Source organism: Akebia trifoliata, chromosome 5 (genome assembly GCF_017979445.1).
Source record: "Akebia trifoliata isolate Shusen 1 chromosome 5, ASM1797944v1, whole genome shotgun sequence".
Classification (NCBI taxonomy): domain Eukaryota; kingdom Viridiplantae; phylum Streptophyta; class Magnoliopsida; order Ranunculales; family Lardizabalaceae; genus Akebia; species Akebia trifoliata.
In genome coordinates, this window is record NC_141379.1 from 31395519 (window position 1) to 31408703 (window position 13185).

Here is a 13185-nt window from a genome sequence, read left to right on the forward strand (position 1 = left end):
AAAAAATTTCCACTCAAAGTTGCCCCCACAAATCATGTTTTTCACTCTTAGGTGGCCCCACCTTGGAAAAATCCTGTCTCCCCCCCTAACCACATATACATTAAAAGTTAAAAATGTCTTTGGCCATATTAGAATAGTGACCCAAACATGTGTATGAGATCTCAATGTTAGCTAATGGCACTACTTAGAATTCCTTGATTTCCTAAACAAAAGTTAAGAGAGGGACACGTATGGGTGACGGAACTCGGAAGCATGTGATGGGTTATCTTTATAGATATTTTATAACTGAGATACTTTAGCACAACGAGGACATCTTTTAACAGACTTTAACAATATAAAATTACTATCATTAGTAACTTAATTAATGTGCGAGAGACTGATTAATAACATTCTAATAGAAGGCAAATATATAAGGGTAATTTAAACGTACCCCCTCCATGTTTTGATGAATTTTTTAAAAAACCCTTATCTGGCTTAACTTGGATTTTATAAAAATATAAATTCCTGTATTCTTCAAAGTCATGACATAAGTTTGAAAAACCAAGGAGTTATCTAAAATATTCGTCAAAATATGGGGGATATCTTTAAATTTAGCTACTGTTAAAGATAGGGCTATTTAATAATTTTATCTAATCGAATAACGGAACATTAAATACGTGTCATTGATCCATCAAAGGCTATGAAAAAGAAAAAGACACTGACGGCCAAAAAGTATTACGAGGTTTTGCCGTATAGAGCAATAAAGGAATCTTTTTGTCTCCATCATTGATTCCTCATCATGGCATCACCATCCTACTCACCATTCCATCTATGAACCATCATGATGATCGTTAAATTTACACGCATCTCTTATACAAACAAACTATTTGTATTTGCCTTCAAATATTGGAACATAGTGAGTTAATCTGGACCATTGATGGATCAGTTCGGTACCCGTTAGTGCCACTCCAATCTGATTCATTTTTTTTTTTTTTAAGATATACCTGATTCAATCGGATTAATGAATATGTGAATCGATTTGATCCGTTTCATTTCATCCTTAATTTGAAATCGATCCGGTTTGATCCAAATACATGCCGTATTTTCAAATTCTCAATGTTCAAATTAAAAAAAAAATATATTTTTTCCTATACAAAAGATTAAAACATTTTATTTATATGTATTTATATGAAATATGTTCGGATTGGATTGGAGTAGATTCGAATCCGATCTGAAAATCTAATTTTTCATGTTCTTTTGGATCAGATCAGATTTGACTGATTTGGACATCGGGTATATTTTGGATCATTACCAACCCTACTAGACATGATGGGTTTTTAGATTTGATGGATGGTTTTTTATTATGAATTTTGTTCACGACGAAAATTACCCAAATCTAGTGATTAGAATTCATTAACTAATAATTTTTTTTGTGTGAAGGTCCATCAAGAGTGGATGTATAATATATATGATGTATAATCATTTATTTAAACAATCATATAATATAAAATTTATATGTATAGAGAGAGAATCATGATTTTTTACTTGAAAATTTTCACTCAGTCAATGTGGCAAGGACAGAGAACCATAGATCTTTTTCTTCAGGATATACAAGGAAAAAAGATCAACAATTCTTTGCATTTGCTACATCAATCGAGTGAAATTTTTTGAGAAAATAATCATTAGTATATGTATAAGGTGGCATTCGGAGGCCCTAAAGAGAACTAAACATTTTTTCAATGTATGGGTTAGAAGTTTCGGAATGGGCTGATTTCTTGTGAAGAAATCATCATCACCAAAAATCATCTCATTCCAAAACTTCTAATCCAATCAAAAGTTGTTTATAAAAATCAAACGGTCCACAATTCTTCAACTTGTAAACTAGGGTTAGAAGTTTCAAAATGAGCTGATTTTTGGTGATGATAATCTATTCACCATAGAGATCATCTTCACAAAAAATCAGCCCATTTCGAAACTTTTAATCTCTATTTTGAAAAATGTTTAGCACAATGTTTTGCTCTCTTTAGGGCATCCGAACGCTTCCCTATATATCTATATATATATCATTTGATCGGGTCCCAATTGAATTGAGATAAGATTGATACAAAATTGATTCAAATTATGTTATTGTTAAAATTATAATTCTTCATCTAGATTTTTATTATTAAGTTAACAAATTAAAATAATCAAATGTTGAGTCTAACCGAATACATTGACAAATCTATAAACGATTAACATTGGACATTGATCAATCATAAATTTTCGTAGGAAATCCCTTGAGAATGCTTGCCAATCTTAACCATTGATTGGACACTCAAACAGTACATTTCACTTTCAAAGAAAATACAAACTTATAATAGGAATGATTTTTAGGTTTGCCACATTCTAGGGTTGCAACTTGAACGAACTAACCCGAACCTGATGTTATATATTTACATATAAATATTATTATTATTATTATTTTTTAAATATTAATTTTCTCTTCCTAAATATATTTGTAAAATTAATGAATAATGTATATAATATAAAAATTAATGGATTTAGAGGTTGTGGACAAATTTATTTACTAGTGATTTTATATTTTTTATGCTGCATTTATTTTTTAAGATATATAATAAAATATATATTGATTAAAATGAAATTAGGCTTGTTTAGTGAGCTCAACCTGCCCAACTCGCTCAAAATTACCTAATTTGAGTTAATCTGAGCTCGACCCGATTTTAGAAATTCAATCTCGAGTTGAGCTTGGGTTCTAACCTGACGATTGAGTTGAGTTGAGCTCGGGTCGAGGGTTCTACAACCTAGGTTGCCCATCCAACATTTCCGGTAGAAGTAATCAAAGTAAGCAGACCTCAACGAATTAGAAGACGGGAGTATATTAATAAGTTGGGTCGTGTAACATCATAACAAATAAATATCAGTGAAATCAACATCATTTACCATCCCCATCATTGCCATCTGTTAATTTCAAATCTCGTTGAAAACTCCCAAGACTATAAATTCCAAAAAAATAAATAATAAATTGAAAAACTCGTTTACAGATACAGAATTATTAGTCTCTCTCTCTGAATCGATGAAGGAGAGGAAAGAACCCTAATGTGGTCTCAACGAAGAAGAAGAATCGAAAACCCTTGAATTTCTGCTAGAGCTCTTGATGAAGCAAGCTCTCAAATGCCAGAGGATTTTCATCCTCTTATTGCTCTCCATCTCTGTCTTCGCTCCGATAGTCTTAGTCTCTTACAGACTCTCAAACTTCACCTCTTCTTTTGGTAAATTCGATTATCTATTTTTTTGATTGGTTACTTTAGTTATCGATCAAAATTTCTTCGTGTCTTGATCCATTGGTGTATGAATTTGTTACTGCAGCACACAAAGAATTTGTTGAGGATTTATCCAACTTTGTATGAATTTCTCCCCTTCAAAGATTCTTTTTTATTTATTTATTTTTTTAAATTTTGATGAATAGAGATTGAAGATTGTGTTTTGCTAATCGATGCAGAAATTCAAGACAGATCATCTGAAACTAAACGCGATCCAGCAGGTTTGTTAATTAGGTTGGCCAAAATGCGATTCTAAAGTTTGATTTTTTGTTTGATTTCTTTGATTATGTCATGTGTTATTGGGTGTGATTTGTGATGTAGGAAATAGGAGGAGCTGGCTTAAAAGAGCCTATGCTACTAGTGTACAAAGACGGGGAATCCAATTCTGTAGGTAGCATCGATGCTGGAAGCGGTGCCCATTCGTTAGAAAGAAATGGTTAGGGATGGTCTTTTTGGTTTTGGTACTTGTTGGGTTAGTTGGAAATTACTCTAATTACTTCTTCCTCTGTCGAAATTCTCAGGGATCGATCATGATGTCAGGGAAGAAAATCAAAAGATTAAACAGAAAAATATGTCGCCTCCTTCTGGAGGAAAGGTGATATTTTTATACTTATGAGGATTTATTTACTTCGGTGACATTAGTCCATGTTTGTCTTGTGTCAAATTGTACGAGAATTTGGGATTTATGTGGATAGGATCAAATTTCTTTGTTGGGATTTACTTCGGTATTTGTGGATTTTTTTGCTTCTCTCAGTTCATGTGTCCCAGTGGGCCTTTAGAAGGAAAGCTTTACTAGTTGGACTTGGAACTTACGACCTCAAAGTTATTTTGCAATGTGTCAAACCAACTGATCTATGGGTCTAAGTCTAAGCCCATTCCATATAATTAATTTAATGTCTACAAAATGATTTAAGCTTTGAATTTTCACATTCCTCCTCACTTAATCCTTTTTAAGAACATATCAGATATCCCTTTCCTTATACAAGTCTTAAGTTTGCTAATAGATATTGTTTCCAAAGGATTTTCGTCTTTTATTGAAAAATAGACATGTAGCCATAACAATCTATTCTCGAGATATCATTCTATCCATACTAAACAATTTGGGGAATCCCGGCACCACCTTTGAAGTGAACAAGCATCTCCACCCTTACGTTTCTCCATTCGTAGCACACTCTATTTACCAATTGACTCAGGACAACAGGGTGGGTTCTTTTTTAGGGTTCAAACCAGGATTTTAGGTGCTAGATTAGGACTGAAAATAGTAAATTGTTATATAGTTTATGTTGGCTAATACTAAGTGGAAATAAAAAATAAAAATAGATGGAGGTCAGGGTGCAAAGTGGCTGTAAAATAGGCTAAAGCAGGTTATGGATGGTCCAATTTAGAGTAGAAAATGATACACAAAAGAAAATCATCAATATGATGATCTGAAGCCAAAAAGGATAGTTGGAACAAGTGACCATGGAGTCGCACCAAAAATCTGGATTTTCTGGTTGATCGTAGTTGCATCAATCGATCCACAAAGTTGGAATATCTGAAATAACAACAACTAATTTTAATGGATGCACTTCACATGGGAGAGGTAAAATACATGATAATAGTGTCTTCTTGTGGGCATGGGAGATGTAATGTGATGATGCTAACAAGGTCTTTGGCTCAAACGTCGAGTGGACATGGAGGCATGCTGAGCTGGTAATAGCTAAGTCAAACTCATAGCGTTCACATCTCACAACTACTGGGGACGACGGCGTTCAGGCTAACACCAGCTTGCTTGAGACTTCTGTATGTAATAAGGCCATGATGGGGATCTAATGCCAGCAAGGCCGCTGTGGTGAAGAAAAATATTGTAAATTAGTGCCATTGCCACATGTCTTTTCCGATGCTTGCACGTGACAATCCATCTACACTTCTATTAGATAGATGATCTACATGACCATGTCAGTCATCTATGGGGCAAAAAAACCCTTCTGCTGCATTGAAGAGTCTGGAGTATAGCTCCAGGAAAGTCTAAAGGAAGATACCTTATGTTTTTAATTTTGTGGACTAAGATGATGGTGCAAAGATTTTTGGGCTAAAATGTTGGTGCAAATGGACTTTCTTATGCAGCTCTTAATAAGGTTTGGTTGAAATTTGAATACAATGGGTGTTTCTTGAAACAGTAATAAAAGTTTTTTTTTGAAGGCAAATGCCAAAATTTTAAGAAGAGTAAATAAGTTGCATTGTTTCTTGCTGTCTGCACACTAAATATTGTGGTTTAGATTCATGCACTCAAATTTTGTCTGTATATTGGGTGTCTGAACTTGAATGGATTTTCATATGAAGCTTTTAATAAGATTTAACAGCAACTGGGCTTAGACCCATAGCTCAGTTGGTTTGACACATTGTAAAACAACTTTGAGGTCGTGGGTTTAAGTCCAGCTTACCCTTAAAAAAATGTTTAATTAAAAATTGGATTTTTAAGAAAATGCCAAAATTTTAAGAAGAATAAGTAATTTCCACTGTTTCTTGCTTTCTGCTCACAAAAATATTTTGGTTTTAGAAGCTGGTGCAATTCAACCAAACAACTGTCAGGGGAGAAGCAAATGGACGATCCCAGCTTTGGAGTGGTAGTGATGAGAAGGTAAGAGAGATGAAAGATCAGGTGATCAGGGCCAAGGCATACTTGAATTTTGCACCACCAAACAGCAATTCCCACTTAGTAAAAGAGCTAAAATTGAGGATAAAAGAGGTAGAACGAGCTGTGGGTGAAGCCACCAAGGATTCAGATTTGTCTAGAAGGTAAAGCAATTCACTTGGTTTCTCATCTGCAACTAGAACTTTTGGAAATATTATATTACAAGAAGTAAAGTTTTAGACAAGGAGATACCTTTTATAAACTGTTGAGCTTGAAAACGGTGCAGTGCTCTGCAGAGGATGAGATCCATGGAGGCATCCCTTACCAAAGCTGGTCGTATTTACAATGACTGCTCTGCTATGGCGACAAAGCTCCGTGCAATGACTTACAATGCTGAAGAACAGGTCCGGACACAGAAGAATCAAGCCACATATCTTGTTCAGCTTGCTTCAAGGACTACCTCGAAAGGTCTACACTGCCTTTCCATGAGGCTCACCATGGATTACTTTGCACTGCAGCCTGAGGAGCGGGAGTTCCCTAACCAACACAAATTGCATGAACCAGATCTCTATCACTATGCTGTCTTCTCTGACAATATCCTTGCATGTGCAGTGGTTATTAACTCCACCATCTCCTCTTCTACAGTAAGATTCCTCATCTTTGTTGGGCACTTCTTTAGAAAAACTCAATTTTGTATTGTCCTTTCTCCTGGCTTTGTGGGCTCAGCTGCAAACTTCAGAGAAAGGAACAAGAGATTGAAGGTTGAAAGGATTGCCACGAACATCCCTCACTTTCCATTGCTCTTCGGTTGCTTTCATCTGTTAGCTACACTAAATTCTGATGCTTGATTGACAAGAATCTTTAAATGAATAATACGCCATACATCCGGTTATAGAATATGTTAACCAACCAACTACTCCAAAATACCGATCTCATTGTGGAGGCAGAGAACTATGAATATAAGAGGGACTTGGGGCTTAACTGGGGTATGACACACCTGAAAGTGGAGGAAAATATACACTCAACAGTCCCCTTCACCCATAAGGGTGGAAAGAATTGAACCTGTGACCTATACGAACCTAGCGCTCTGATACAGATGTTAACCAATTAACTACTTGAAAAGACCGATCTGTTGGAGAGCGGGAGAACTATGAATTTAAGAGGGTCAGGGGACTTAATTGGGATATGACACACCCGAGAGTGGAGGAAAATATGCACTCAACAGAATATAAAATCATAAGGACTAAATTTGTTTTCTTTCTTTTACTTTTTAGCAAAAGAGAGGTCATTCCTGCTTGTACCCTTTGCAGAAACCAGAGAAAGTTGTCTTCCATGTGGTGGCTGATGCTCTCAACTTCCCGGCAATAAAAATGTGGTTCCTGTTAAACCCTCCTGGTCAAGCCACAATCCAAGTCCAGAGCATTGACGATTTTGAATGGTTGTCTTCCAACTATGGTTCAACATTGAAGGATCAAGGCTCTCGGGACCCCAGATACACTTCGCCACTTAACCACCTCCGTTTCTATCTGCCAGAGGTATTCCCTGCACTGAATAAGATTGTACTTCTTGACCATGATGTGGTGGTACAAAGGGATCTCAGGGGATTGTGGAGAATTGATATGAAGGGGAAAGTAAATGGAGCAGTGGAGACTTGTCGGAAAGGTGACTATTCGTTCCGTCGGATGGATATGCTTATTGACTTTTCAGATCCAACCATTGCAAAAAGGTTCGATGTTAAGGCGTGTACATGGGCATTTGGGATGAACTTGTTTGATCTACGAGAGTGGAGGAGACGGAATTTGACAGCACTTTACCGTAAATACTTGGAATTGGTAAAGGAACTTAAGCCCTTGTATTTATTATATACACGTACTGTATGCACATAAGCTTAAGCCATAATATTACTTTTATTGCCCATCTAGAACACATTATTATCTATCATAGATCAGGAGACCTCGGTTCTCTTAAAAGGAAAATAATGCTACCCCATGTTCAGTTTCATTGCTTCGTTGAAAATGTGTTTTTGTTCTCCCTGGAGTAGGAACAATATTTTCAGGAGCTTCTTGATTGGCTGAAATTAATCTAATCCTCTGAAAGTCACTCTAACACCTCTTTTTGCTGAAGTTAACACAATTTCTTATTTTTTGTATTGCCATGGATGCGTTTCTTTGCAGTGAATGATTTTCTTTGTGAGAACTATGCATTTCCTTGTCCCTTTTCTTCTCAAATAGAATCAGCTATTTATTCGGGTTTATGTAATCTCTGCTGTGCAATGGAGTATTCTTGATTGTTCTTGTAAGGAATCATATTTAAACTTATTTTCCCAATGCAGTACTTGCCTCAGAATGTGAGTAGGGGAAGAAGACACTCCACACACTCTCTCTCTCTCTCAAAAAAAGGGGGTTCTGTCCTGGCCTCTGCTGTACAATTGAATTATACCTAGGAGGGGCACATTCAGTCTATTGTGTTCATTTAGATGGTCAAAAGCATAACCAGTAGTCCAAAAATGGAAGTCTAGGGTGAGGATGACTGATCTGATTATATCAAATTTTGACCAAGAAATCTCCTCGGTAACCCAATATTTGCTTCAAACCACCGTAGATGTGTGCAACTACTATGTGTACAACAGAGACATGGAAGGGCTTCTTCAAGTCCTCCCATCATGATGTAAATATTCATCTAACCAAAGTCTCTCTGTGTGAAATTTTTATCACTAAAAAGGACAGAAGAGGAATCCTACACTACTGAATCACCTCCAATATCTTAAGTAATTGTTAACCATATTATTTTTGTTAGTTACAGAAAATAACTACGGGCTTGCTCGACATATTTTAATCTTTGATACTGACAACCTTTTCATTTCAGTACTTTACAGGTATAAACACATTAAGTCTTCTACCTTGAATCTCTGTCTCTTGAATCGATAGATAATTTCCCAATATAAATTTGTATATGCGAATTTTCTACTTTCATTGAAATCCATCCACAGAGATGTTTTCGTGTATTCCTTGCATGTCAATTTATGTGTAATGCTTGGTCAGCACATAGAGTGGATGTGAACAACGAATGCAAGCATGCATGATGATTTCTTTGCTACCCACTGTAATGATCTATACAGTATTTATATGTGTCTTCAATGTATCTATTTCTGCATGCATGTGCAGATACTAATGCTTGTTTTGTGTCCATGTTTGAGTGGGGATGCAGGGAAGGAAGCACCAATTGTGGAAAGGTGGGAGCTTGCCGTTGGGTCTGGTTACCTTCTACAACCAAACAATGGCTCTGGACCGGAGATGGCACATCCTTGGTCTTGGCTACGAATTGGGTGTAGCACGGGGAGAGATCGAGCGAGCAGCTGTGATCCACTACGATGGAAATATGAAACCATGGCTGGAGATCGGGATTGCAAAGTACAAGGGATATTGGAACAGATATATCGAGTACAACCACCCTTATTTGCAACAGTGCAACATCCACGAGTAGTTATAATTGGTTGGGAGGTACAAATTAACTCTTCTTCCTCAGTATCGGTTGCTCGATTTTTTAAAATCTTTTTCACAATCCCTTATGTAAATGCAACTATCTTTTTTTTGCCGGCATAATCTTAGAGCTGAGTCAATTGAAACAAATAATGGATATAGAATAAGAGAAGAGTCCCTGGTGTTTGTAATGCTGATGCTTGAATGTATACACAAATCATACTCAGATATTTCCGTAATACCAAACACATTAATTCTTGTTTTGAATTGGAACAGATTGACCACTTCAAATTAAATTTATAATTCTAGCTCCAGATGTTTTTGTGATTGATTGATTGTTCTCTTTGAGATGCATGATTATGGTAGAACATCAGTCAAATCCCGATTGGGTTTGATCCCGATGGTACTGATTTTTTCTGATTGTCTAAGCAGGTGGTGACGTTCATTGGTTACGTAACGCAATTGATGTCCAGAACATATCCCTGCTCTGTCAACGACCATGTGCAAAATATTTGGTACTTAATTGGGTTAAGGGGGTGATTGGTTGTGGATGTAATTGTAAACCATCATTTTTCGAGGGTACACTTATAACCCAAAAATCTGTTTCTTCAGGTGTTTGTAATTCGCAAAAGATGGTCACCATTTACACCCAAATAGTTATTTTCTGATCCAAGTTATAGTTGTTAAAGACAGATAAAGCACCTAAACAATAAGACAAGTAAGTCTATACAGACCATACAATATGATTTGACCTTCCATTGGTACATATTATTTCTTGTCTGACTTTCATTATCAGAATATGAGGGAAGATAATTCTAGGGTATTAGCCAAGTGGGTTTTATGATTGGGTCGGGTCAGAATTGGATTTTTGAAAACAAGGTCCAAATTGAAAATGGGGTTAGATTTAGTCCAAATAATGTAAACGAAATTTAAGTGAAGCTTGTACAGAACCTACTTCTAGGTATCCGAATCCAGGTTTGGCATTGGATCTGATCCTATACCATATAATAGGTACCTTTTTAGCACACATGAGTAGGTTTTGAATCCTCCTATTAACGGGCCCCACTTATAGAACCTGATTGGATAAGCCTAACCATAATATCTATCTATTGGTGTTTTGATAATTTAAAATTGGAGGGTGTTCGGGTAATTAAAATAAATTTGTCACCATATTAATGCAATTAGGGCTGAACTTGATTCCGTTTGGATCAGTTTGAGTTCAAATTGGAACCGAACTAATATAGATCTGTTCCACTAAATAAAAATTAGAATCGAACCAAATTCCATGGGAATCAACCCAACCCAACCTAAACCGAATTAAAGTCGATTTGATTCGGTTTGACTTTACGGATTGTCAATATTCCATAAATTGTAAGTAATATTTTTTAATGAAAAAAATATATATAAAATTTCATACAATCAATCACAAATCCATTCATAAAAAGTCATTAATTTATTCATAAAAGAATACTAATTTATGTCTTAACTCCTAAAATAATTCATAATAATTATTATATATATATATATATTATTGCATAGGGGTTTGATTCTCGATTTGGTTCGGTTCTATACAAGTTTGATCTGAGAATCAAATCAAATTGATCGGCTCTCCATTTTCGTAACTCAGAATTGAACCGCAACTTGTTCCAAACCGTACCAAACCACCCCAAAGCTATCAGTTTGGTTCGGTTCTCGGTTTGAACTAGACCAAGTTGCACCCCTATAATGCATCGTTCGGATCTAGGCCAATTAGATGAAAAGCAGATAGGACCTGGAGTCGATCAAGATCAGACACTTGTCAGATCAGGTTTTTTATTAGATCCAATCTCAGGATCCAAATCTGATCCGATAACAATCAGATTGGGTCCGGATAAAATCAAATCCGATTTGATATACAAAATAAAGATAAATTTCGTACATTTGAACCACATATATAATGTAATTTATATACTTTTTAATATTTTACCAGACAAAGGCCTTATGTATTTGGGACATGTTCGATTCAGAACTAAATCCAATAGGTTATCAAATCGGATTCTTTACTTGAATCATATTAGGGGTCAGACCCGATCCATTGGCAACCGATAAAACCTTCATTTTCTTGGTGTACCACTTAAATTCATTTTAAGTGATAGATGAAATGACACGTGGAGGACACTGATTGGTAGTGTGGTGATGAGGATATGAAATGGGAGGCTATCCATTTATTTTCTATCCATCTTGTGTGGTGCTTGGACAGAGACTTTATAGCCAACAGTATAATTTGTTAAAATTCCACATTTGAAATTAACTAAACTCCCATAGCAAAGCTTTTGTGCACCATCTCTCTCTTTCTTCCTCCTAAATCCAACATCCAATTTCTTCCAATGGCCACCACAATCACTGCAACCACTGCAACATTGGTCGCACATGCCAGTGCCGTGCACAAGGGTTCGATCAAGGTCTCATCCTCCGCCGTTCTTGGTGAGATTTTGGGTCATTTGAAAGTATTATGTGAAAATCTTCATGTTTTTTTCCCCTTTAATATTAATGTCAACTTGCTAAGTTGGTTAAAGTATATGAGTGTTGATATGACGTCCTTGGATCAAAACCCGCTTTCAACTACTAATTACTGACCCATTAAATGATTCAAATCTTACGTGGGATGTAGACGATGCGTCGGTTTTCATGGTTTGTCTTCCTTTTGTAGTTAAAAATTGAATTTTAGCAAAACAAAGTAAAATTTGGAACTTGTTTAGTTGCACATGTAGAGTAACTTAATATCGATTTCCCATAAAACTAGTAACTTTATTGCAATCATTTACATAACTGTTTGTCGAATTCAACATGGATTTCAGGATTGCCAGCAATGGAGAAGAGGGGGCGTGTGAAGTGTTCCATGGAGGAGAAGCCATCATCGGCACGTGGAACGGGTTCGGTCACGGGCATGGGTGCATCATTGATGGCAGCTGCAACTGCTGCGGTCGTGTCGAACCCAGCCTTGGCACTGGTGGATGAGAGATTGAGCACAGAAGGAACTGGACTACCCTTTGGGTTGAGCAACAACCTTCTAGGGTGGATTCTGTTTGGTGTCTTTGGTCTCATTTGGGCACTCTACTTTACCTACACTGCCAGCCTTGAAGAGGATGAGGAGTCTGGGTTGTCACTCTAAGTGAAAGACCAAAACATATATTGTAGATTGTCATCAAAAGGGGCATTGAGAAGCATCCTTGTGTTGAATTCCTGAACTTATTACTCAAAACTTCTTCTCCTGTTAATTTTTTTTTTTGGATGTTTTTCTTTGTTTGATTACATTTGATCTATGGTTCAAAGTTTCATTTCATTCCAAAATGATACAACAAAACATTCCGATATAGAACAAAACATTGTAAATATATCGAATATTTCAGTATATCTTGAAATGTTCCACAACACATACTAAATCATGTCAGTACATCAAGAAATTTATTTATTTTATTGAAAATTAACATGTTCAAAATGCTTAAAAACATTCTGGAATGTTTCAATATTTCGGAATGCTATCCAAAGCATGTCGAAAGCAATATTTCAATACTAAATCAACCATTCACTAGCTTATAAAATTCATTAATTAAATAAAACATTTTACATCCATATGTATTAAATGTAATGTTTCGGTTTCTATATTTCTTTCAGAATGTTTGAAACAATTCTAATGTTTATCAATATCAAAAATGTGATTTGTTTTTTAAATTCTAACTTTCATTTCAAAAGAAAAAACAAATGTTTTTTTTAATTGATGAACAAAACTAAAGTTCAGTAATTTAAGGTGAAT

General features: G+C 35.8%; 2 protein-coding genes across 3 annotated transcripts; both read left to right on the forward strand.

Annotated features, from left to right (window-relative positions):
* The first annotated feature begins 2991 nt into the window (after nucleotides 1-2991).
* On the forward strand, nucleotides 2992-10158 carry GAUT6 (galacturonosyltransferase 6). Of its 2 annotated transcripts, none has more exons than XM_086443749.1 (10): nucleotides 2992-3248; nucleotides 3346-3380; nucleotides 3479-3520; nucleotides 3621-3735; nucleotides 3821-3894; nucleotides 5839-6077; nucleotides 6200-6557; nucleotides 7224-7745; nucleotides 9121-9413; nucleotides 9825-10158. In XM_086443749.1, exons 1-9 carry the CDS (start codon nucleotides 3134-3136, stop codon nucleotides 9394-9396), a joined length of 1776 nt encoding a protein of 591 aa, XP_086299875.1. In that variant the 5' UTR covers nucleotides 2992-3133; the 3' UTR covers nucleotides 9397-9413; nucleotides 9825-10158. The 2 variants fall into 2 exon arrangements, with proteins under 2 accessions (XP_086299875.1, XP_086299876.1); XM_086443750.1 differs by having other exon boundaries at nucleotides 5842-6077.
* Nucleotides 10159-11662: 1504 nt separating this feature from the next.
* On the forward strand, nucleotides 11663-12649 carry PSBW (photosystem II reaction center W). The gene is made up of 2 exons (XM_086443759.1): nucleotides 11663-11855; nucleotides 12230-12649. The coding sequence occupies exons 1-2, from the start codon at nucleotides 11759-11761 to the stop codon at nucleotides 12541-12543; spliced, it is 411 nt and encodes a 136-aa protein (XP_086299885.1). The 5' UTR covers nucleotides 11663-11758; the 3' UTR covers nucleotides 12544-12649.
* Nucleotides 12650-13185: the final 536 nt, after the last annotated feature.

Excerpts from the sequence above, each read along its gene's own strand:
- GAUT6 (XM_086443749.1), top strand. The coding sequence starts at position 3,134 with ATGAAGCAAGCTCTCAAATGCCAGAGGATTTTCATCCTCTTATTGCTC. Across the intron at positions 3,521-3,620 it reads AACTAAACGCGATCCAGCAG|GAAATAGGAGGAGCTGGCTT; the intron begins GTTTGTTAATTA and ends TTTGTGATGTAG. Across the intron at positions 3,736-3,820 it reads CCATTCGTTAGAAAGAAATG|GGATCGATCATGATGTCAGG; the intron begins GTTAGGGATGGT and ends CGAAATTCTCAG.
- PSBW (XM_086443759.1), top strand. The coding sequence starts at position 11,759 with ATGGCCACCACAATCACTGCAACCACTGCAACATTGGTCGCACATGCC. Across the intron at positions 11,856-12,229 it reads CTCATCCTCCGCCGTTCTTG|GATTGCCAGCAATGGAGAAG; the intron begins GTGAGATTTTGG and ends CATGGATTTCAG.